This window comes from Mytilus trossulus, chromosome 7 (assembly GCF_036588685.1).
Source record: "Mytilus trossulus isolate FHL-02 chromosome 7, PNRI_Mtr1.1.1.hap1, whole genome shotgun sequence".
Taxonomy (NCBI): domain Eukaryota; kingdom Metazoa; phylum Mollusca; class Bivalvia; order Mytilida; family Mytilidae; genus Mytilus; species Mytilus trossulus.
In genome coordinates, this window is record NC_086379.1 from 29174650 (window position 1) to 29196764 (window position 22115).

General features: G+C 31.5%; 1 protein-coding gene across 3 annotated transcripts in view; it reads left to right on the plus strand.

Moving 5' to 3' along the window:
- Positions 1-22115, plus strand: part of LOC134724900 (WD repeat-containing protein 90-like) — a 48366-nt gene that overhangs the window by 25164 nt on the left and 1087 nt on the right. For 2 of the 3 annotated variants that reach the window (XM_063588238.1, XM_063588240.1), the window contains 23 exons: positions 1197-1336; positions 1811-2072; positions 3802-3972; positions 4172-4300; positions 4943-5070; positions 5743-5789; positions 6431-6607; positions 7115-7200; positions 7578-7595; positions 8897-9088; positions 10743-10845; positions 11340-11414; positions 13440-13486; positions 13719-13875; positions 14353-14594; positions 14883-15027; positions 15945-16144; positions 17308-17397; positions 17634-17753; positions 18224-18464; positions 19874-20181; positions 21347-21469; positions 22009-22093. In XM_063588238.1, coding sequence (XP_063444308.1) covers positions 1197-1336; positions 1811-2072; positions 3802-3972; positions 4172-4300; positions 4943-5070; positions 5743-5789; positions 6431-6607; positions 7115-7200; positions 7578-7595; positions 8897-9088; positions 10743-10845; positions 11340-11414; positions 13440-13486; positions 13719-13875; positions 14353-14594; positions 14883-15027; positions 15945-16144; positions 17308-17397; positions 17634-17753; positions 18224-18464; positions 19874-20181; positions 21347-21469; positions 22009-22093 — 3286 coding nt within the window. The remainder of the gene's footprint in view (positions 1-1196; positions 1337-1810; positions 2073-3801; positions 3973-4171; positions 4301-4942; positions 5071-5742; positions 5790-6430; positions 6608-7114; positions 7201-7577; positions 7596-8896; positions 9089-10742; positions 10846-11339; positions 11415-13439; positions 13487-13718; positions 13876-14352; positions 14595-14882; positions 15028-15944; positions 16145-17307; positions 17398-17633; positions 17754-18223; positions 18465-19873; positions 20182-21346; positions 21470-22008; positions 22094-22115) is intronic. The other variant, XM_063588239.1, reaches the window with a different exon arrangement.

Here is a 22115-nt window from a genome sequence, read left to right on the forward strand (position 1 = left end):
CTTTATTTATATGAACAGGACTTACATCATACCTGTCAACTGACCCGTTTTCTGCGGGTGAGACCCAAGATTTTCTCAATTCTGAGGGATCACCCGGGACTCCCGCCGGGTCATTGAAATAACCCGGGAATTCCGAAAATGACCCGATTTCACCCGTATTTTCTTAGCCTTGAGATTGATTTCATAGGTAATATTCCTACGAAATACCAGCAAATTCGTAATTCTTCCATGAACAGGAAGTTTATTTAGCTAAGTAAACTGTCAAATTAAGTGACCCATTAAGTGCATGGCTTCACTTGACAGCTTTGGTGTCAAACACACTGTTAATTAACACTAATTACCTTAGCATTAGGTCGTAAATAAATTGCATGTATTGGTTTACAAACATATTTCAACTGGACGTCTAGAGTTACTTCCCCTTATTTGTCACCATTCAAAATTATTCCTTATATTTACGTTTTATGGGTGAAAAAGATTAAATCATATAAATATAAAATTCAAATACATATTGAAAACTAACTTTTCATTATTTTTATACTTTTATACAGTTTTAAAAAAAAAGTTGAAAATTATTTTTTACATTTATACTTCCTTTAACTGTATTACTTATTTTATCATAGACTAATTTCCAAGTGAATAGACTGATGGCATGTTTAAAGGCCAGTAGTCTCAAACATTTAACAAGCACATTTGAAAAATTTCTCTGTATTTCATAATCACAAAAAGTAAATAATATAAGACGATGTTACACAAAATTATAAAAATCTCTAAAAGTGCAATGAAATAATAATTAATAGGATTTAAAATGACTTAAACCAAGTGAACATGCATTGATGTTGTGGTATCTTCATTTTGGTATACATTATAAGAAAATGTACTATAGATACTGAAATTCAGCTCGAAAAAGTTTGTACGCGTATTGACCTGAGATTTGATTCTTCAATGCAGGTCATGACCTGCATTTTCATCGTCACAGGTTGACAGGTATGACTTACATACAATTTCTTGTTAATATTGGCTAGGAAAATCTTATGACATATTGACTTCTTTTTGTCGTTTTGATTCTATAGTACACATACAAAATGAAATATCTTGCTAAAGAGCTATAGATGCTCAATTTCCTTCAATTTTGTGTATGTCTGACATTTGATGTCTGTCATTCTGGTTAATTCAGAGTAATTTACATTTCTTTTCAGTTATATGATTTTAGTGCTCCGTCAGAGTGCCCCTGTACAATATCCTATCATCCATCAAGACAAATCTTCGCATGTGGTTTTGAGAACGGAATTGTCAGAGTTTTCAATGTACAGACCACTAGCATGATGGCAGAACACAAGTAAGTGAAGAGTTATTTCCCCTTTTTCAGTGTTTTCTGGATTGCACGCTTTCTATTTTATAAGTTGGTGCTTACAAATATCAATGATGATTTACCTGTAGTAAAGTTAGCCATTTTTATACAGTATGTTGTATACTATTTCATCAGGTGGTTTGAGTGTGAATTTCATCATTATTATTTTTTGTTGAAGATAGTTGGCATTTAGTTTGATTTGGAAAAATATTATTTTAAATTTGGTAAAAATCAGCAACAGCCTTAAAATTATTACAAAAATATAAATATTAACAGTTCATCAAATTTTTGTGTGTGCTAATATTGATCAATTTGTTTTACTGCAAATCCCAGATCCAATGTCATGTTATATAAGTGATGTTGTAAAGTAATCCCTAATACACATTTATTATTTGATGGCACTTTAACTGAGAAAGAGGGTTTTCATCATTTGTGAAACTAACAATTTCTTTTGTTTTTCAGACAACACAGAGGTAAAGTGATTGGTTTATCCTTTGCCCCTACAGGAGACTTCCTGTTCAGTGCTTGTTCTCTCGGATCTCTAGCCCTCTATGATGCCACTGCTGATAACTTTCCTCTGCTACGGCTTCTAGCAAACACTGTAGCTCGAGGAGAGAGACGAGGACCACAGGCTTTATCTGTTAGTCCTGATGGAAGAAGAATGGCATTTATTGGTCCATCAGAGTTTATTGTCAGTGTTGTGGACAGTAAAAGCTTGGATGAGGTGAGAATAATGTAACAGGAAGTGGTTTAGATTTTCGTATTTTTCTGATGTTTCTTTCCAATGCATAGCATATTTGATGGTTCACTTTTTATTATATTGAAAGTAAATAACTTGAGTTGATATGAAGGGATATCTAATTTTACTTGTTATGAAACCTATATCTAAAGAACTCTTTATCAAAATAACAATTTATAAAAGTAAACCATTGTAGGTCAATGTACGGCCATCAACTCAGAGCCTTGGCTTACACCGAACAACAAGCTGTAAAGGGCCTCAAAATTACTAGTGTAAAACCGTTTAAACGGGAAAATAAAGTCTTTTTGGTTTTGTGTCATTGGATGACTAACTCCTTGATGTAAACCTGGGATCTCCTTTTATACAGAATGAATCATTAGGGATAATCTATGGATGTTGAAGGATATGAAGGAAAGTTTTATTTTTGGACATGGGTTTTTGGTCATTATTGAAGGTATGTCCATCTGATGCAATCAAATTTCCTCAACAATAGAGGTTGGTGCAAGGATCCGGAAATTTTTTCACCTAATTTCGGTCATTTTCATACAACTTAAAGTTGAAGCCCCTTTTCAAAAGATGATTGTCAAAATTACATTACTGCATGAGACTCATTATGAGTATGCTCATACTCGATCGTCATGTTCGTAGCATCAACAAACTTGCTTCACTGTTTCATCGCATTTACTTCATGATATGTCCTACCATTTTCCAAAAATCGATCAAGAGCAATTAAGGGAAGGCAACAGTTTAAAAATAAAATGATTTTAATGACTCAAAACGATAATATTCTCAGTTATCGCTTACGTTTCTTTGGATTCTGAAGTCAAAATTCAAACCGGATATACTGCGACAATACTAAAACGAACAATTCCTGACTCATTTCCGAGATTAGTTTTGTTTATCCAAATCACAGGAAATCACCAGCTTTTTAATATTTTACCTTTAATAGTGTAAGAATATTAATTAAAATAGTTGCACTAGCTTTATTTAGGATGAAATTATTTTAAATTTACGATTAATTGTCTAAATCTGTGGAAGAGAATTTCAAGCATGCGTATTATAAAGTAAACAAAGCACGTGTGTTAGAAGTAAAAAAATATTTTTTGTACATAAATTAAACCAAGTTTTAATTTAATTTTAAATCAAAATTGACAATTCAAATTGTCTGACCTGTTGAGTAATTAAATAATGAAGCCAGTTGGTATGGAATTTTTATTTGTTTATAATAATAGTTTGGAGCTTGTGATTAAATGCCAGGTGTGAATTAAAAACACAGGTAAAGAGATAAGCAATCATTAGCCAATAGCTCCCGAGGCATTAATACAGTTATTAGGAGGGCCCTCAGGATTATAACACTTTATTGGAGTGGTAGTTTAATTACAGGAAGTCGATAACAAAACAAAAATATGTTCAAAATGTCGATTTTGAAAGTCGATCTCAACGAAATGACCGAAATTATTACTGTTGAAAAATAAAATTTGACCTAAATCCCAATTAAAAGTTTAGGACATTATAGTTTCAGTTTAGGACATGACTGGCAAATATGACCGTTTCCGGACCCTTGGACCGTTGGTGGGTTTTGGAGAATTTTCGTGTGAGGGCTGTATAGCCAGTCAAAGGCAATAAAAATTAAACTGCTGTCATCCTTGGAAGTTTCTTCCTACTCTTTATCCCTTTATTAGAATAGCCCTAATAGTCATTGCATATTTTGCAGGTTTTGAGGATTGATATATCTAACATCAGTGCTTCAGACAGTGGGAAGGCAGTACTTGATTCTGCAATGAGGGTTTACTTTGCACCACAAAGTCTAGGACATCTACTGGTTACTACAGCAAACAACAAATTACTCAAGTTTGATGCTAGAACAGGAAGAATTCTTGCTGAGGTATGTAGTTTTCATAATACTGTGTTAAGTGCCCAAATTAAAAAAACTAAATACAATTTTAGTATTTTGTTTTCAAAAGGTTTCTATAAAGATCTTTGCATTAGACATCTTTGTAAAAAAAAGCTTTGATTGGTGAATTTGTTGAACGAATCGTGAATAGCTTATGTTAATTTGTATCAAGTATTATATTCTTTTGTAGGTTAACAACATTCATAGGTCTGGTTGTTCAACCTTGACTGTGACAGACAATGGTCGTTACCTAGCAACAGGGGGAGATAAGACAATCAAAATTTGGGATTACAACATGAAATTGGATATCAATTTTCAGGTACTTTGTGCTTACAAATTGATAATATGGGAATACATATATAAAAGAGAAAGTGGGATAAGCCCAAAAAACATTGAGGTACAAGCCATAACATCAAAATGTCAATAAATATGACATTTGTTTAAGCCACATGTCAAACTCCTAATCTTTTTTTAAGTGTTTGTGTTATTGTTAATGTGCTGTTTCATCCACATTTCTATTTAATTGGCAGCAGATGCTAGAATATACAGTGTGACAACCTTTGACAGGACATCTTGCAATTCCTTGCCAAGATAGAAGTATAACACACCTTCATGAGAAAGGTTTAAACTCATAAGCTCCGAGTTCATAGCCAAGACAAATTATAAAACCATCTAAGATAACCATCTGCATTTAACAGAGGACAAACCTTTAATGCCACGTTTTAAAAAAAAAAATTATCTTGTTGGTAAAACAAATGACAAAACACTTCAACTCAAAATGTTGAAATCTGGCTCTAAGTTCTTGATCTGTTGATACAAAATTCATACAATCTTTACCTGTCTATGTTTCAAAGAATATTTTGACAGCAATCTTGGTTTCTTATTATAAATTCCACTGTTTAACTTTAGAAATAATATTGTTTTAAGAAGTCATACATATAAAAAGGCATCTATTTTACAGGTTTTCATTGGACACTCTGAAAATGTAAGCAAGATAGTGTTTACACCAGATAGTAAAAATCTGTTGAGTGTAGGAGAAGCTGTATATATGTGGGATTTCTTAGCTGTTCGGCCATCTTCACCTACTGAGTATGTTAAATACAGTTACATGTAGTTAAAATTCTTTTTTTTGTTGAAGTACTGCTGAATTTTGATTTTTTATAAACATAAATATATTTAATAGTTTTAAAATTTAAAAATATATGATTACACATTGTGATTTTAATAGATCATGAACTGAAGTTGGTTATTTTTATTATTAAGGGCTAAACATGTTACTATTCAAAATCATTTTTAGGACCAACTTTGAATGTTTATCTACTATGAAATTTTTAAATGTGAATATTTTTTAAATCCCCGTGCAAATATGCAAATTTCTACTTTTATTATGGATTGTTTTTGTCATTCAAAGAAAAAGAATATATAATTTGAGCTAAAAAATATATAGAATTAAAAGAAATAGTATGTTAATTATTTCTTTATTATTATTACAAGATTGATTGTTTATATAAATATACAGTGTTAATTTCCATTGTTTAACCCAAGTGTACATTTCAGATAAATAAATTAAATGAAAACTACGGTTTCTAATTTGTGCATTGGGATTAAAAATTCAATATGTATCATTACTTGTTCTAGTCGTACTATTTCAAATATTCAATTTCATGACTGTAGCATGTGCTTCCATAAGTTTACCATCGTACTATCATATGGTTGGGTTAAAAATTAATGGTAAACCCTAGTTATTATTATTTATTACAGGGGAAGAGAAATCAGAGAAATGTCATTTCCCTTTATGGATAAAACAGGTTTGTGTTTTTTGTAGGAATTAATAGGTATATCTGAAAACTTTAAGTCCAAATTATCATCATTTGAAAACATTAAAGAAAAAAAAAAGAGAAACTTTTGAGCTTATAGAAAAGACCATGATATTATGTTGCAACATGTAGTAAGCAAAAAAGTCATTCTCTAATCTCTGAATATAAAAAAGAAGATGTGGTATGATTGCCAATGAGACAACTATCCACAAAAGACCAAAATGACACAGACATTAACAACTACAGGTCACAGTACGTCCTTCAACAATGAGCAAAGCCCATACCGCTTTAGTTATTTAGTTGATTTCACTGCTTATCACTGAAAATAACTTTAGTTATTTAGTTGCTTTCACTGCTTATCATTGAAAAGTTTACAATATTCATATAGGTTTGTTTTCTTTATTATTTCCAGCTAATCAAAAGGTTTTGACATTTCATTTACATCAAACCATATTCCTCAAATTATTTTTCATCACATGAGTTTCAGAATTTACAGCTTTAGATCACAATTCATAATACAATGTAAAACAAAGCGAGTAACTTTTGCTCATTATAACCTTAGCTCTTCCACGTCTCTTTATGCAATTCATTAAGTCATAATTTTGAAATGAGGATGTTTTAATTTATTTCAGAATCATTTGATGATATTATAAACGTTTCATACCGCCAAGATGTTCCAAGAACACCACCTAAACCAATCATGAAGTCTCCCAGTGACCGCAGAGGTCATTTCTCACCGTCCAGACAATCAAAGACAGCTTCATTTAGTAGGATAGATGATCTTAGTTCCATACATAGACCTTCTACTGGTTTGTATATAAAACTGTACTGTGGATTCATTATTATTTTGTTGGATATCAATTTATGTGGATTTTGTTGGTACAGATGAACCATGAAAAAAGTACACATTTGCTATTGGGGTGTATGCAGACTATGACAAAAACAGGAAATCAAATATCCTGGAAGAGACAAGATTTCTTCATTCCATGAAAATTGAAACCCGCTGAAATAAATCAGTCCATAGTATTTTATTTTGTTTAAGCTTTATATTTGTCCAATAGCCTTATTTTCATATAACTGACTTTTGACTGCATTGTACATATTATTTTTTGACAGGGTACCTATTCTGTGGTTGGATATTTTAGTACTTGGTCAAGAAAGAGAAAGTAATGAGAGTAAAATCAAGCATATAATTGCTGTAATTTGGATAAACAAATACCTGTTTTCTGATGATTTTGCTTTGTACTAAAACATTTAACGTTAACAGTTTATTTTAAGATTGATTGTCAAATAATTTCAAGATTATTTATTTTCAGAAACAGAATTTTCAGACAAAGACGAACCAGTTTTGCCTGTACCTGAAGTAAGACAGAAATATGATACTACTAGTGATTCAGACTCGGTAGGTTTAAAATTGTCATAGAACAATATTTGGCCTTTTGTCATATTTTTTTACAAAAGATCAAAGATTATACAAAAAGTAGTAAAATGAGACTTAAGATTCAATAATTATACTGCATATTTACAAAACAATTATTTCATCTAAATAGTCTTCTACATATGCATGAAATAGTATTTTGAAAGAAAAAATTCTTTAGTAATGAGCAGAATTTAGAAAAATGTATATGAAAATTTATTTTCTTGACATTAACTTTGATTTTTATATATGAAAGTTTTATATAGCTGAAAATTCTAAAAATCCTTTTTTTCTATTATTAAAGAGAAATTAAAATAGTTTTTGATAGAAAAGTTCAGTTCAGTTCTAACTAATATTTTCAGATACATAATAATTTATATGTAGGTATATGTTTTCTGGTGTTTATGACATTTAGCATTTTTGTGTTCATGTTAGATTTTTTAAATAAAACATTTCACCAGTTTATTTGTTTATCTGTTTATTTCAATGCTTCAGCAATGGACATTTTTTGTTTAACAATGATTTTAAATAAGTGTATAAAATTTAAGATATTCCTGAAATGCTCTCTGAAAGATCATCTAATTATCAAATGTTAATAGACAATGTTTAATTCAAAGTGAGTGTCATGTCCATAAATTCCCAGTATGGTAGAATTGCTTCAAACCTGTACAAAATTTATTCAGTTATACAATTTGTTTTCTCATATCATACACACTTGTTTGAATGATCACTTTCACAAAATAATTACTAGGGTATGGAATCAGATTTAGAAATACACATATTTGCAATGTCTTAACTATAAACTGGAAATTTCATGCATGTATATGGTGTATATTCTTGTTGCGCAATGCATATGTTGATTAAAAGAGATACTTTTTAACTGTATATAAAATACAAACAATTAGTGCAATATTGTTAAACAAATATTTGAAATGCTGTTGATTTTAACAAATGCTACCAAGAAGGTATGTAGTGGATGTACTTATCCATGTAAACTTATAAATAGAAAATCAAATTTGGACACAATGACTACATATGTATAACAAATTTGGAAGCCTTTTCATTATATAGTTAAAAATGTGTTTGTCAATTTAATATATGATTCAGTTATAAATAGTTTTTGCAATTATATAAAGTATGTTCACCTTTGGAATTAATACACACTGAGTCATATATGATGAATTATCGGTCGTCCCACTGTCTATATCACTCTGTTCAGCTCTTAATATTATTCCGTATCATGTCTTTGTGACGTCAAATACGTTGACCCGGCCTTAATAACTTTAACCCGGACATATCAGCGACGTCATAATGTTTGAACCGACGTTAATAACTTTGACCCGAACTTATCAAGTCATCTTTTGTGTGCTGGTGAAACAAAGAAAACACTTATGGAACACGCAAATATAGCTCGATAAATCGATTATCAGATTATCTGCATATTGATATTGTAAAATATCAGCTGCTTGACATTATATGAAGGCTTTTTGATCTCGTTCGCTACGCTCACTCGACAAAAAGCTTCATATTATGTCTCGCAGCTGATATTTTACGATATCAACATGCAGATAACCTGATAATCGGTACATGTATGCTTTTCTATGGCTTTAACATTTGATACTTACATTGTCAATTCAACAGAGATTGGAAAAAAATAATTGATGGTCTTTTTTATTTCAAGGTTGATTCTGGACCAAGAAATGGACTTGGTAGCAGATCAAAAGTACAACAACATAAGAAAAGAACTCCAGTAAAAAAGAAAAAAGCTCCATCAAGGGGGAGAACTCCAAAGAAGGATAGAAACTCAGACAGTCATAAACCAACATGTAAAAAACATTTCCAACAAAGAGAAAGGTTTTATGGGTTAGCTCAGGTAATATCTGATGGAAGAAAGCATATGTTTATTTTTATAAATTTAAGATAAAATAGATTTTTCATTAAATCAGGAATAGGCATGAACAATATAAAATACTAACTTTAAATTATTAATGATTTCAATTTTCTTTACATTATACTTATTATGATTATTTTAGATTCACTTTCAGTTGAAGTCAATTAATTCAATTAAAAGAGAAATTTTAAATGGATATTTTGTTTTTTTATTGCATTAAAGATTGGAAAAGAGAAACGCAAATAACTCAGATTTATTTATGTTGTATTTTAAATGTTTTTTTGATAAGTATAGATTATTACATGGCATTTTTCATATCAAACCCTTTATCGGCCTAAGGTTGTGATATCAGCCCAAGAGCCGCAGGCTCGAGGGCTGATATCATGAACGAGGGCCGATAAAGGGTCTGATATGAAAAATGACATGTAATTATCTTTTTTTATAAAGGTTCTTTTTTTCCAGTCTGTATCACCTACCCTGTATCGCATACCCCGTATCGCATACCTTTTTTTTTTTTTTTTTTTTTTTTAAACTAAAGTCTATTAAAAAAAAAAAAAAAAATATTTAAAATATTAAAAATAAAAAAGATTTTTTTTCTAAAAATAGGTCAATTTTTTGAATGACGTCATTGTTTGGTATGTAACGTCACGAACATCAAGTTTTCATATTGTATGTGACGTCACGAACATCAAGTTTTTACAACAATTTTTTTGGCACACTAAATGCAACTATAAAAAATACAAAACACTCAATAATACAATAATAAACAAAATATTTTCAAAACAACAGATTGTAAGGTAACCTAGGTGCTTCGTATAAATAATTGAGCAGTTATTTTAAAGCTTTGAAACAAGACAAAAGCAGAACTGAAGGTAACCCAGTGCTATGGATCAGAAAACAGTTCATATAATATAAAACTCTTCTGTTGAAATATATGATAAAGCGTATAATACATGGCAAAATCCGTATCACATGCCGTATCACCCTCGACCAATATCATCCCTCGGGCCTAAAGGCCCTCGGACTGATATTGATGTCTCGGGATGATACGACATATGATACAGATTTTGCCATGTATTATTCTCTATATCATATACTTCAGCAGAAGATATACAGACAAGAACTATTAAAATTTAATTTTGTTTGTCTTTGCACTTTCAGAAAATATTTACAGACAACCAAAACAAATTCTTTACTTTACCTGTTTTATTGATATAACAAGCATTTTATTTATTTTGTCATGTTTTTCAATAATATTGTCACCTCATTTATGTCTTTCAAAACAAGTTTAACTTAATTCATTTTTGCTCCTCAACTATTTTGGAAAAAGTCTTATCACTTGCCGTTTTCTGCGTTCTGTTGTCGTTTTCAATTAAATTTACGGAAATGCACGAAGTTGCATGTGATGAACGTCACGGAAATTAACGGAAAGGCATGTGATAACGTTCCGGAAGGAGTCAATAAAGGTACCTTTATCAGCCCGCTATGGAAATTCTTAAGAATCTGGTCAATAAACCTAGTAATCCTTTCATAGCCTTTTGATATTTTCAAATGTTATTGAACTGTAAAATTTTAGTTATATGATAACTTGTTTTTTTGTAATATTTCAAATTCTTTCTTTTTCCTTATTTTTCAGAGACGGTACATAGCACCACCAAATCAAGCAGGTGTCCATTTGAAATCTATAATAGGCTACAATGGAAACGCCAAAAATAGTCTTATATGGCAGTCAGACACAGGTAAAAGATAAATTACCTTTTATATTACAAATATAACTTGATTATTCATATTATATTTTGAATTTCTGTAAGGGATTTCAATTTTGATCAGTGCTTCTCAAAGAATATTCAATCAGCTTTGAAATTTAGAATTTATTTATTAAAATAGTTTTAAGATACTAAATGAAAGAATATATCGCAAGAAGAAATGTTTTAAGTATTCAGTGACATCAATTTTTATGAAACTGATTAGTTTTACGATTTTGCTATTTATAATCAGAAGTCACCAATTCCTTAGTACATTGTTTAAAGCATGGTCATATAAATTGACATTTTTGTTTTTATGGCAATGTTTTTATGGCAAAAAAAATGACATTTATGTTTTTATGGCAAAAAAAATGACATTTATGTTTTTATGGAAAATAAATTGACATTTTTGTTTTTATGGCAAATAAAATGACATTTTTATTTCTATAGCAAATAAATTGACTTTTTTGTTTTTATGGCAAATCCAGGATTGTTTGTTTATACCACTGGCTGTGTGTTAATAGTTGAAGACTTGAATACAGGGGACCAGAAACATCTAACTGGTAAGGTTTATATGAAAGAATACTTTTAGTTTTCGCACTCTAACTTTAGTAAAAGTGAATATAAATCTATAAAATTTTATCACAAGGTTTATGACCACAAAAGGAAGGCTGGTATTAATTTTGGGAGTTTTGGTCCCAAGATTTTAGGAATTAGGGGCCAAAAAGGGCCCAAATAAGCATTTTCTTGGTTTTCGCACTATAACTTTAGTTTAAGTTAATAGAAATCTATGAAATTTTGACACAAGGTTTATGACCACAAAAGAAAGGTTGGGATTGATTTTGGGAGTTTTGGTTTCAATAGTGTAGGAATTAGGGGCCAAAAAAGGGCCCAAATAAGCATTATTCTTGGTTTTCGCACAATAACTTTAGTTTAAGTAAATAGAAAATAATGAAATTTATACACAATGTTTATGACCACAAAAGGAAGGTTGGTATTGATTTTGGGAGTTAATGTCCCAACAGTTTAGGAATTAGGGGCCAAAAAGGGACCCAAATAAGCATTTTTCTTGGTTTTCGCACCATAACTTTAGTATAAGTAAATAGAAATCTATGAAATTTAAACACAAGGTTTATGACCATAAAAGGAAGGTTGGTAATGATTTTGGGAGTTTTGGTCCCAACAGTTTAGGAATAAGGGGCCCAAAGGGTCCAAAATTAAACTTTGTTTGATTTCATCAAAATTGAATAATTGGGATTCTTTGATATGCTGAATCTAACTGTGTATGTAGATTTTTAACTTTTGTTCCCGTTTTCAAATTGGTCTACATTAAGGTCCAAAGGGTCCAAAATTAAACTTCGTTTGATTTTGACAAAAAATTAATCGGTTGGGTTCTTTGATATGCTGAATCTAAAAATGTACTTAGATTCTTGATTATCGGCCCAGTTTTCAAGTTGGTCCAAATCGGGGTCCAAAATTAAACTTTGTTTGATTTCATCAAAAATTGAATAAATGGGGTTCTTTGATATGCCAAATCTAACTGTGTATGTAGATTCCTCATTTTTGGGCTTGTTTTCAAATTGGTCTACATTAAAGTCCAAAGGGTCCAAAATTAAACTTAGTTTGATTTTAACAAAAATTGAAATCTTGGGGTTCTTTGATATGCTGAATCCAAACATGTACTTAGATTTTTGATTCTGGGCCCAGTTTTCAAGTTGGTCCAAATCAGGATCTAAAATTATTATATTAAGTTTTGTGCAATAGCAAGTCTTTTCAATTGGACAGTATTGCGCAATGGCAAGAAATATCTTATTGCAAAATATTGTGAAATAGCAATTTTGTTTTTAATTAGAGTTATCTTTCTTTGTCCAGAATAGTAAGCAAGAAATATCTAATTGTAAGAATTTTTTTTTATTTGGAGTTATCTTTCTTTGTCAAGAATCAACTTAAATCTTTGTTATATATACAATATACAATGTATATTCACTTTTTACTACCAACTGATAAATTAAAATAATCTTTACCATTCAGTGATAACAAGCAGTTTTTTTACATCTTAATAATATTCAACAGCATAGTGAATTGCTCTAAGAGAAAACAAAAATTTTAAGTTCATTAGAACACATTCATTCTGTGTCAGAAACCTATGCTGTGTCAACTATTTAATCACAATCCAAATTTAGAGCTGAATCCAGCTTGAATGTTGTGTCCATACTTGCCCCAACTGTTCAGGGTTCAACATCTGCGGTCGTATAAAGCTACGCCCTGCGGAGCATCTGGTTGAAAATTTATTTTCATAAACAAAAAGCACATTGACCCGTTAATATAACCTGTTGTTGAGATATAAATAGTTGTAAAATTGATGTTTTGATGGAGAAAATTACTATGTCAGGATATTTATTGTTTGTCTTTGAGGATAGTTGGATTCTTTGTTCAATTGTGAATAAATGTAAGTATATTGTAGTAATGTAGCCAAACCAAACAGTTAGTTTAACCCATGAACATATTTCAAAGGAACTTTGCCTTTATTATAATTTGTATGATTTTTAATTTGCATTTTTTTACGAATTAATTTTTTTTATCTACAGGCCATACAGAAGAAATATCAACACTGTCCTTACAGAATGATTGTCAGGTAAACAATTTGGTTCTCAAGTAGTTAACTCCCATGCAAATTTATAAAGTTTTATCATTCGAATTTTCAATTGATTCATAAAAAGAAAATATAAACCTTTACAGAATTATAGTCATAATTTTTTTTTATGCAAATGTAAAATTTATGTTATATCTAAAACCTTGGCACCATTTATTCTGTTGATTTTTGTTTTTTACATATTTAAAACTTTTATTTTTTTCTGTTAACATAGGTTTTAGCATCTGCTAGTGGTTCATTTGGAATGTCACCAAGTCAGATAATTATCTGGGATTTAGAACAATATTCATGTAGGAAAGTTCTCAATCATCATGAGTTTGATATACAGTGTCTGGCTTACTCCAGGGATGATAGGTTCCTTATTTCTGTTGGTAAGTAATTAAAAAAATTGTATAGGTACAAAAAATAAAAATTGGACATATAATAAGTACAGTGTAAAAAGTTAAATTGTCAAAAATTGTAAGAAAAAAGCCTAAGACATTGAAATAAGAGTACTTCCCCAATATTATGATCAGATTATAGTCTATATAAAGTTTACACATGAGTTAGACTATTTTTCAGAGGTTTGATGGGATTGTCTAGAAATTGTCTATTTGTTCTATACCTAGAATTAGATTTACCTATATTTCTAGGAAATAGTTATTTAGTACAACCTTTTTTTTTTAAATATTTTCTCTGTGTATCTATAAAAATTAAGAAAATGAACAATATTTTGCCTCTTTTGATTGACTTTTAACCTTGCCTATTTTTGGAGGGATCACCTTTGATTTCTAGTGATTGGACAATTTGTCCAATTCTTTTAGATTTGTTTTTTTATTGTTTATTATTGGCCTGATTAATATTTATAGGAGACTACCGTGATTGCTCAATAGTCGTATGGAGTACAGATAATTATGAAATCTTGACAACTTCACGGGCAGCCAGTCCAGTACATGAATTGAAGTGGGATCCCTACACTGTCAATGAGTTTGCCACAGTAGGACAGAATAGTACAATCCTGTTCTGGTTACTGGATGAAACAACTACTGATGTGTGCCTGAATGTGCATGAAGCTGAGGTACCAGAAGAACTGTTAGAGGGGCACCATAAGGTATGCTGAATTTAAAAAGGGGTAATTTTAAGGGATTTACATCAACCCTCATTATAAACTTTAGAAAGTTTGATGTATGATGTAAATTTGAAGTCAACACTTCAAAATATGAAAAAAACACCAAATCATGTAGTTAACTGGAACAAAATGGACATATTACTGTCAAACACTTTTTTCTTGCAATTCATGTGACTAAAAATTATTAATTATTTTGTCCATGTATTTTTTCATTAAATTATTATACCAGTATTATAATTAATATAAAATGGCTGATTATATCTTTTTCAGGATGTTGAATCAGTTGATTTTACTGCCATGGAGTATGCAGGAGACAGTACTCTGTATATTTCTACAAGTAGTGGTAAAGTGTCGGCCTGGGACACACGACATAACACATGCTTTATACACTGGGAGGCAGATAAATCAGAAATAGGTTTGTATAGTTTGTATAATTTAGCCTTTTATGATACTCCATGCAACGAATTTGAGGAGGGTAAAATGTTTTTAATCCATCCGTCTATCCATCCGTCAGTCCCTCAGTCCTGTTCTTGTCATTGCAACTCCTCTGAAACCAAACAGAATTTCATGAAGCCTTTTTAGATTATAAAGACATAATTTGTAGATGATCATATCGACCGGAAATTATCATTCAGTTTTTTTTCTTGGAGTTATACCCCTTTGAACATATTTGCTTTAATATACCACTGCAACAGTTTGTCATCGCAACTCCTCTGAATCATTTTTTTTTTCTTAGAGTTATTTTATTTGTCCAGTGAAAATATGGGGGCGTGGAGTATGTGAGCGCACTCACTAAGGTTCTTTAATTCAGTAAGTTTTGAAATAAGCTTACATTAAAAAAAATAAGGTAATATTGACAATGAGACAACTATCCACCAAAGTTTAAATGAATTGAATGTAAGCAATTATTTGCAACCATACAGTCTTCAACAATGAGTAAAACCCATACCGCCTGGTCTGTTTAAATAAGCCCTGACGTGAAAATATGAAACGTGCATACTCCAATCAATTTACATACTTATTTTTATAGAAAATATTCAATAAATAATTGACTTTCAAATGTATATTTGTATATGTCAATTGGTGTTAAGCAAACATTTGTATATTTATTGATGCATACAGTGCTGAATGGGAAAGTAAAATATTTTATTGAAAAATAATTAAATAAAAATATATCCATAATGTTAAAAGTAATATTTTCCTCATTCTTGTCTGATTTTCAACAATTGCAATAATAAATGCACATTTTTTTTTCTGAATTTATCTTATAACATAGTCTCACCAGCTTTTACCTTTGTCTTCATGGCAGCCAACTTTTTTGTTTGTTTACAGATGTGATCATGTGCCGCAGTGGCAGACTATTGACTGGAAGTGTGGGTAAAAACTTAAGAGTGTGGTCAATAGTAGGTGTTGGTGAATTGAAGCTACCAGGTGACCACAACTCTATGAGAACAGGTGGTCTGACCATGGAAGATGAGATGAATCTGGATGGATCTATTGTTACAGCAGCTTTTGATGAAGCTTTAGATATGGTAAAAATGATAGTTCATTTTTAATTATACCTCCTCCTGAAGATGGATGGTTTTACTCCTGTCTGTTTATCTGTCAATCACATTTTTACACCATCTTGTAAGAGTGAAGAAAATAAGCTTCATTTGGTATGTTAATACAGTTAACTCTCGTTCTCTCGAACTCGGTTGACTCGAAATTTCGGATGAGTCGAAGTTTTCACGTGGTCCCGAACTTTATTCCATACAAAAGTATGTAATTCAACTCCTGATGAGTCGAAATTGGATGAGTCAAATTTCGGTTGAGTCGAACTAAAATTACGGTCCCAAGGGTAACAAAGGCATTTAAAATTTATTTTTTATATCGAACTATTACACATATGTCAAAACATGACCTCTGAATTGAAGCGTTAATTTGTGTAATTAAATTTCCAGTCACTGACCACTGTATTGATTTATGACATGCTATTTCCATGAGTGTTTACCTAAGATTATCTTTTATAGAATTTTTATAAATAAATAGTGATACATTGTTAATGTTCCTGAAAAAGTATTTAAAATGTTTTACAAAACAATTAATTTGTGATTTATACTGATGATGTAAGGATTATGGCTTCCGTTGATGACTACTCAAACTGCGTCTTTAATGCTGTTATATTTTCTTTTGAAAAGAAAGAGTATGATTAAACAAAATGAATAGAAATCAAAATTTTCTTAAATCTCTTGTATCCAAGAACAAACAATTTTGTCAGCTACAAGCAACCTGAATAACGAAACTATCAATTGGAAATTACTCTCTTGGAAAAGCCTTATGATTTTTTTAATTAAAACAATTGAATAAGTAAAAATATTATCATTATAAAGATAAACGACTTTGACATACAAATACATCGATCTGATACTAGAATATCGATCCCCTTGCCATATGCACTCGTCCCTTGTGCCCCTTAAATTGTCGAACTTCCGGTGTTCGTTTGAGTCAAACTACGTGTATCTCGAAATATTTCTCTGATCCGACTGACTTCGATATAACGAGAGTCGACTGTATTTCAATGTGAACACTAGAGCTGCCTTGCTGTATCATCTATATTTAATTCACAACTTGTTATACTGAAGAAATTTTGGACTGTTTTTCTTTTTTGAATGCCTTATAGTTTTATTTACTTAGATATATTATTTTATTTCAGGGGATAGTTGGAACCAGTAGTGGTACATTGTGGTATATAAACTGGCCAGAAAGAACCAGTATACGACTGGTTTCTAGTCACATGGCAAAGGTATATAGAAGTACAAGACATTTTCAAATAATGAAGTAAAAATAATTGTTTGGCTGTTTTTAAATATTTCGGATGAATGCAGCGAAAAAAGATAAATAATAATATCAGAATAACTCTACCTACAAGTTTAAATTAAAGCTGAAGTTGCCAGTTTTCCTGATGCTTTGCATTTTTCATATGAATGTATTTTGTAGCCATGATATGGGCTGTGTAAAAATTGCTTTATTTTTTTTCAGGTGAACAATTTATCCCTATGTAACAGTGAACATTTTGCTTCTTGTGCTGATGATGGCAGTGTAAGAGTGTGGTCTATAGATACCAGAGAACAGACTTTACAATTCCAAGTTTTGGACCAGGTAATTAATTCTGTAGATATCTGAATCATTAATTAGCCTACTATGTCTCTAGAATTAGGGAGAGGTCTAACATCATTAAATACTTAACATCCATAAGCTATAAGGCTGATATATCTTAGCAGTTTTCTACTGATTACCAGCCTGATAACACTGATGATGTAACTTCTAACCCTGCTGAAATTTGTACAAATCCTGAGCAATCAATCAATCTTACACTGTCACTTCCAGGAGCATTTTTGAGACCACTATTCAGTAGGAAAAGAATGCATTACCAGGAGCGACACTGTATTCTCATTTTTTTCTGCTTTAAAAGCTCATAAAAAAACATTTGTACCAGTTTTTATTTTTTGGTGTTCTTTTTTTTTTAAATAAGTAATACAGTGCTATGTGTTTCAAAGTTATAAGTTAATTAATTAATGAAAGATTAAACTACTAATGATTTACTATATATGAATTCTTATTAATTTCAGGCATGTACTTGTATTGCTTTCTCACCTGTAAAACCAGACGGTATTGTCAGGACAACTGTAAGTAACACAGACTCTGCCCCGGTTACAGCCCACCAGAAAATTGATGCTAAATTCATGCCTCTTATAGCAGCTGGCTATAGTGATGGTACAGTGAGAGTATTTGACATTAACAAAGCAGAAATGATATTGAAGATGCATCCACATGCTGTTGCAGTCACTGCTATTAGTTTTTCTTCAGATGGTAAGTTATGTTTTTTATTATATACCCCCGCTTTAAAAAAGGGGGGTATACTGTTTTACCTCTGTCTGTCCATCAGTCCGTCAGTCCGTCCGTAAGTCCGTCCATCAGTCCGTCCGTCCGTCAGTCCGTCCATCAGTCCGTCCGTCCGTCATTCCGTCCATCAGTCCGTCCGTCCGTCGTACCGTCCATCAGTCCGTCCGTCCGTCAGTCAGTCCGTCCCAGGAATATTTTTCGTCGCATTTTTCTCAGGAACTACAATACAAGGATTTCTGAAATTTGGTTTCAGGTTTATATAAGTCAGCTATACCGTGTGATGCATTTTCAGATTGATCACTTGACAACTTCCTGTTTACCGAACACTTGTATGATTTTACACATGATAGCCAAGTTGAAAATTTTCGTCACACTTTTCTCAGGAACTACAATACAAGGATTTCTGAAATTTGGTTTTAGGATTTATATAAGTCAGCTATACTGTGTGATGGGTTTTCAGATTCATCACTCGACAGCTTCCTGTTTACCGAACACTTGCATATTTTTACACTATTTATTTTTTCGTCGCATTTTTCTCAGGAACTACAATACAAGAATTTCTGAAATTTGGTTTGAGGGTTTATCTAGGTCAGCTATACCGTGTGATGCGTTTTCAGATTGATCACTTGTCAACTTCCTGTTTACCGAACACTTGTATGATTTTACACATGATAGCCAAGTTGAAAATTTTCGTCACACTTTTCTCAGGAACTACAATACAAGGATTTCTGAAATTTGGTTTTAGGATTTATATAAGTCAGCTATACCGTGTGATGCATTTTCAGATTCATCACTCGACAACTTCCTGTTTACCAAACACTTGCATATTTTTACACTATTTATATTATCCACTTGCGGCGGGGGTATCATCAGTGAGCAGTAGCTCTCAGTTTCACTTGTTTCATCAAATTTATTATAAATTTGGTTATGGGTTACTGGGTCACACATACATGTAAAATACTTTGGGTAAAGCCATTCTACCTGAGGGGTTTAACATCAATATTCTGTGTTTAAGAATACTTCTAGATTATTAATACTGAATAGTATTTCAAAACAATTTAAAGAGTGTTTTTCTCATTTAATTGAATGTCAACAGTCCTTAAAAAAATTTAGGCAAGAAACATCATGGAGCTGAAAAATTGTTTATCACTGTTTTCTTAGGCAATGTCAATTGTGTAGAATTATGATGTCATAAATTCTCTAAGATTTATCTTTGTACTGGACTGACAAAAACCCATATCACACAAAAATGTGTGAAATGAAAAGTAATCACAAAGTCAAATTTTGGATAAAAGCGATAAATTTTGGAGTGGACTGAATTTTCTATTTGCAAAGTGTCTTTTTTTATCTATGCAAACATACTTTAATTTTTCCAGGGAGAATGGTAATAACAGGAGGAAGTGAGGGACTAATTGCTGTTAGTAGTCCTACTACTGGAATGACTGTCAGAGTGATATCTGACCACAAAGGAGCGCCAATCACAAACATTGATGTGTCTGTCTGTCAAGAACAGGAACTTTCAGTCTCCGCCCCTCAGCTTTGGTTGGCTACTAGTGCTGATAGGCGTGTTAGTGTTTGGTCTGCTGATTGGTCGAAAGATTTTTGTGAGCTTGTTGATTGGTTAACATTTCCAGCACCAGCATTCACTCCAGATGGTACTGTTATAGCTAAACAAGACCAAAAGGTACTTTGTTTATATTTCCTTAATACAATGGAAACAAGAATGTGTCCAAAGTACCTAATGCCCAGGTTTTCAGCTAGGATTTTGAGGGCTTTAGTCACTTTTGCATGTGATAAAAATCAGCCTTATTTTTTATAATAGCAAGGGGTCTAGGATGTTTATCAAACTAGCTATACATATATATGTCCAAGTCCTTCAAGGACTAGTCTAGGATCTTTGAAAACTTTAGGATTGGTAATGTTAAGGCAGTTATTTGTAATATTGAATGAATTGGCTGATGTGATGCTAAGATATGAAGATAAGAACAGGGATCTGGTAATATGGTTCACAAATTCTCTTCAGTTATTTTCAGGGCACACCCCTGATCAACAAAAGTTGGGTGCCTCTATTTTTTAATCCACTGCACAAATGAACTTGTAACGTCTTTGTCACTTCACAATCATTTATATCCTTGAAATATGTTTAAATATCTATTTGGAATCAATTTCTTTAATATTGGATAGAAGGATCTGCATCTTTACTTAATGTAATTTGATGTGTAAATATTTTTACACTTTCAAAATTTAAGTGACGAAATTGATATGAAATATTTTCGTCATTGGAAAACCTTTTCGTAAAATACGAAAGTAACGAGCGCTGGCAAAATCACTGCGGATGCCCCACTGGCACTATCATTTTCCATGTTCCATGGACCGTGAAATTGGGGTCAAAAGTCTAATTTGGCTTTAAAATAAGAAATATCATATTATAAGCAACAAGTGTACTAAGTTTCAAGTTGATTGGACTTCATCTTCATCAAAAACTACCTTGACCAAAAACTTTAACCTGGGGACGAACTGACAGACGGACTAACGAAAGGAGCCACAGACCAGAAAACATACTATCGTAGGTGGGGCATAAAAAGATAATTTTTAAAGATTTTTTTTTTAATATGAAATTGTGTATTCTTTTTCTAGGAATAAGATATAGCCAATTAAACAGAGACATAATCTAAACAATCTATTAATGGTCTTGTCTTTACCTCTTAATAGTAAACTACAGTTGGAAACTAAAATCCTAATATGCAGTAAGCATAAATTAACACAACAATACAGGAACAATTTGCCAAAAATAAAAAAAATAAAACTTTTCCATTACATATATGTAATAATTTTCTGTTCTTTTTTAGACACTTTACAGCCAACTACCGCCCAGCTTAGCAAAGTTTTCTCCAGAAGAATCTGACATCATTGTATATGTTGGTTATGGTATGGAGAAATGTATACAATTTTACAGCTTATCAGAGAGAAAGGTAAATGTTAATTCACACACATTGCTTTATGACACTGACTGATGAACTTAAAAACACATAAAATACTGCAACCTTGAAAACTTGGATGGATAATTTCTTGATATTTTTTTTAGCGTTTCAAGATGACAAGGAAAAAAACACCTTGAAGACAGCTCTAGCAAATTTGAGATTTCCTACACAAGAAGCCTGGAAAAATACTATACAATGGTTTTCACTACAGAAATACCACGTTAAAATAAATATGAACAACAATACACAAATCACAAAATATAAAATTTTGCTTCACATGTGGCATCCCATCCTGTTGCTTATTTAAGTACAAATCCAGTGGTTAGTCTAATTCCCTAGGCCACATTCATAGAAAGGACAGGATTGTGGACATGTGAATTATATCTAATGTCATCTGTGAAACTAACTGTTGATACACAACCGTACAGAACATTTCTTCTAAATTTAAGATAATAAATACTATGACACACATTTTCACTGACACAAAAACATTGCAATTCACTGTAACCTGCTTAATGCTTTTGTTACAGGTGTTAAGAACACAGGCTCTGACACACTGGCCTACATGTATGGACTTAGCCCAGTCTACAGCACTTGTATCTCTTGGAGCAAATGGTACGTATATTGATTTTGAAAA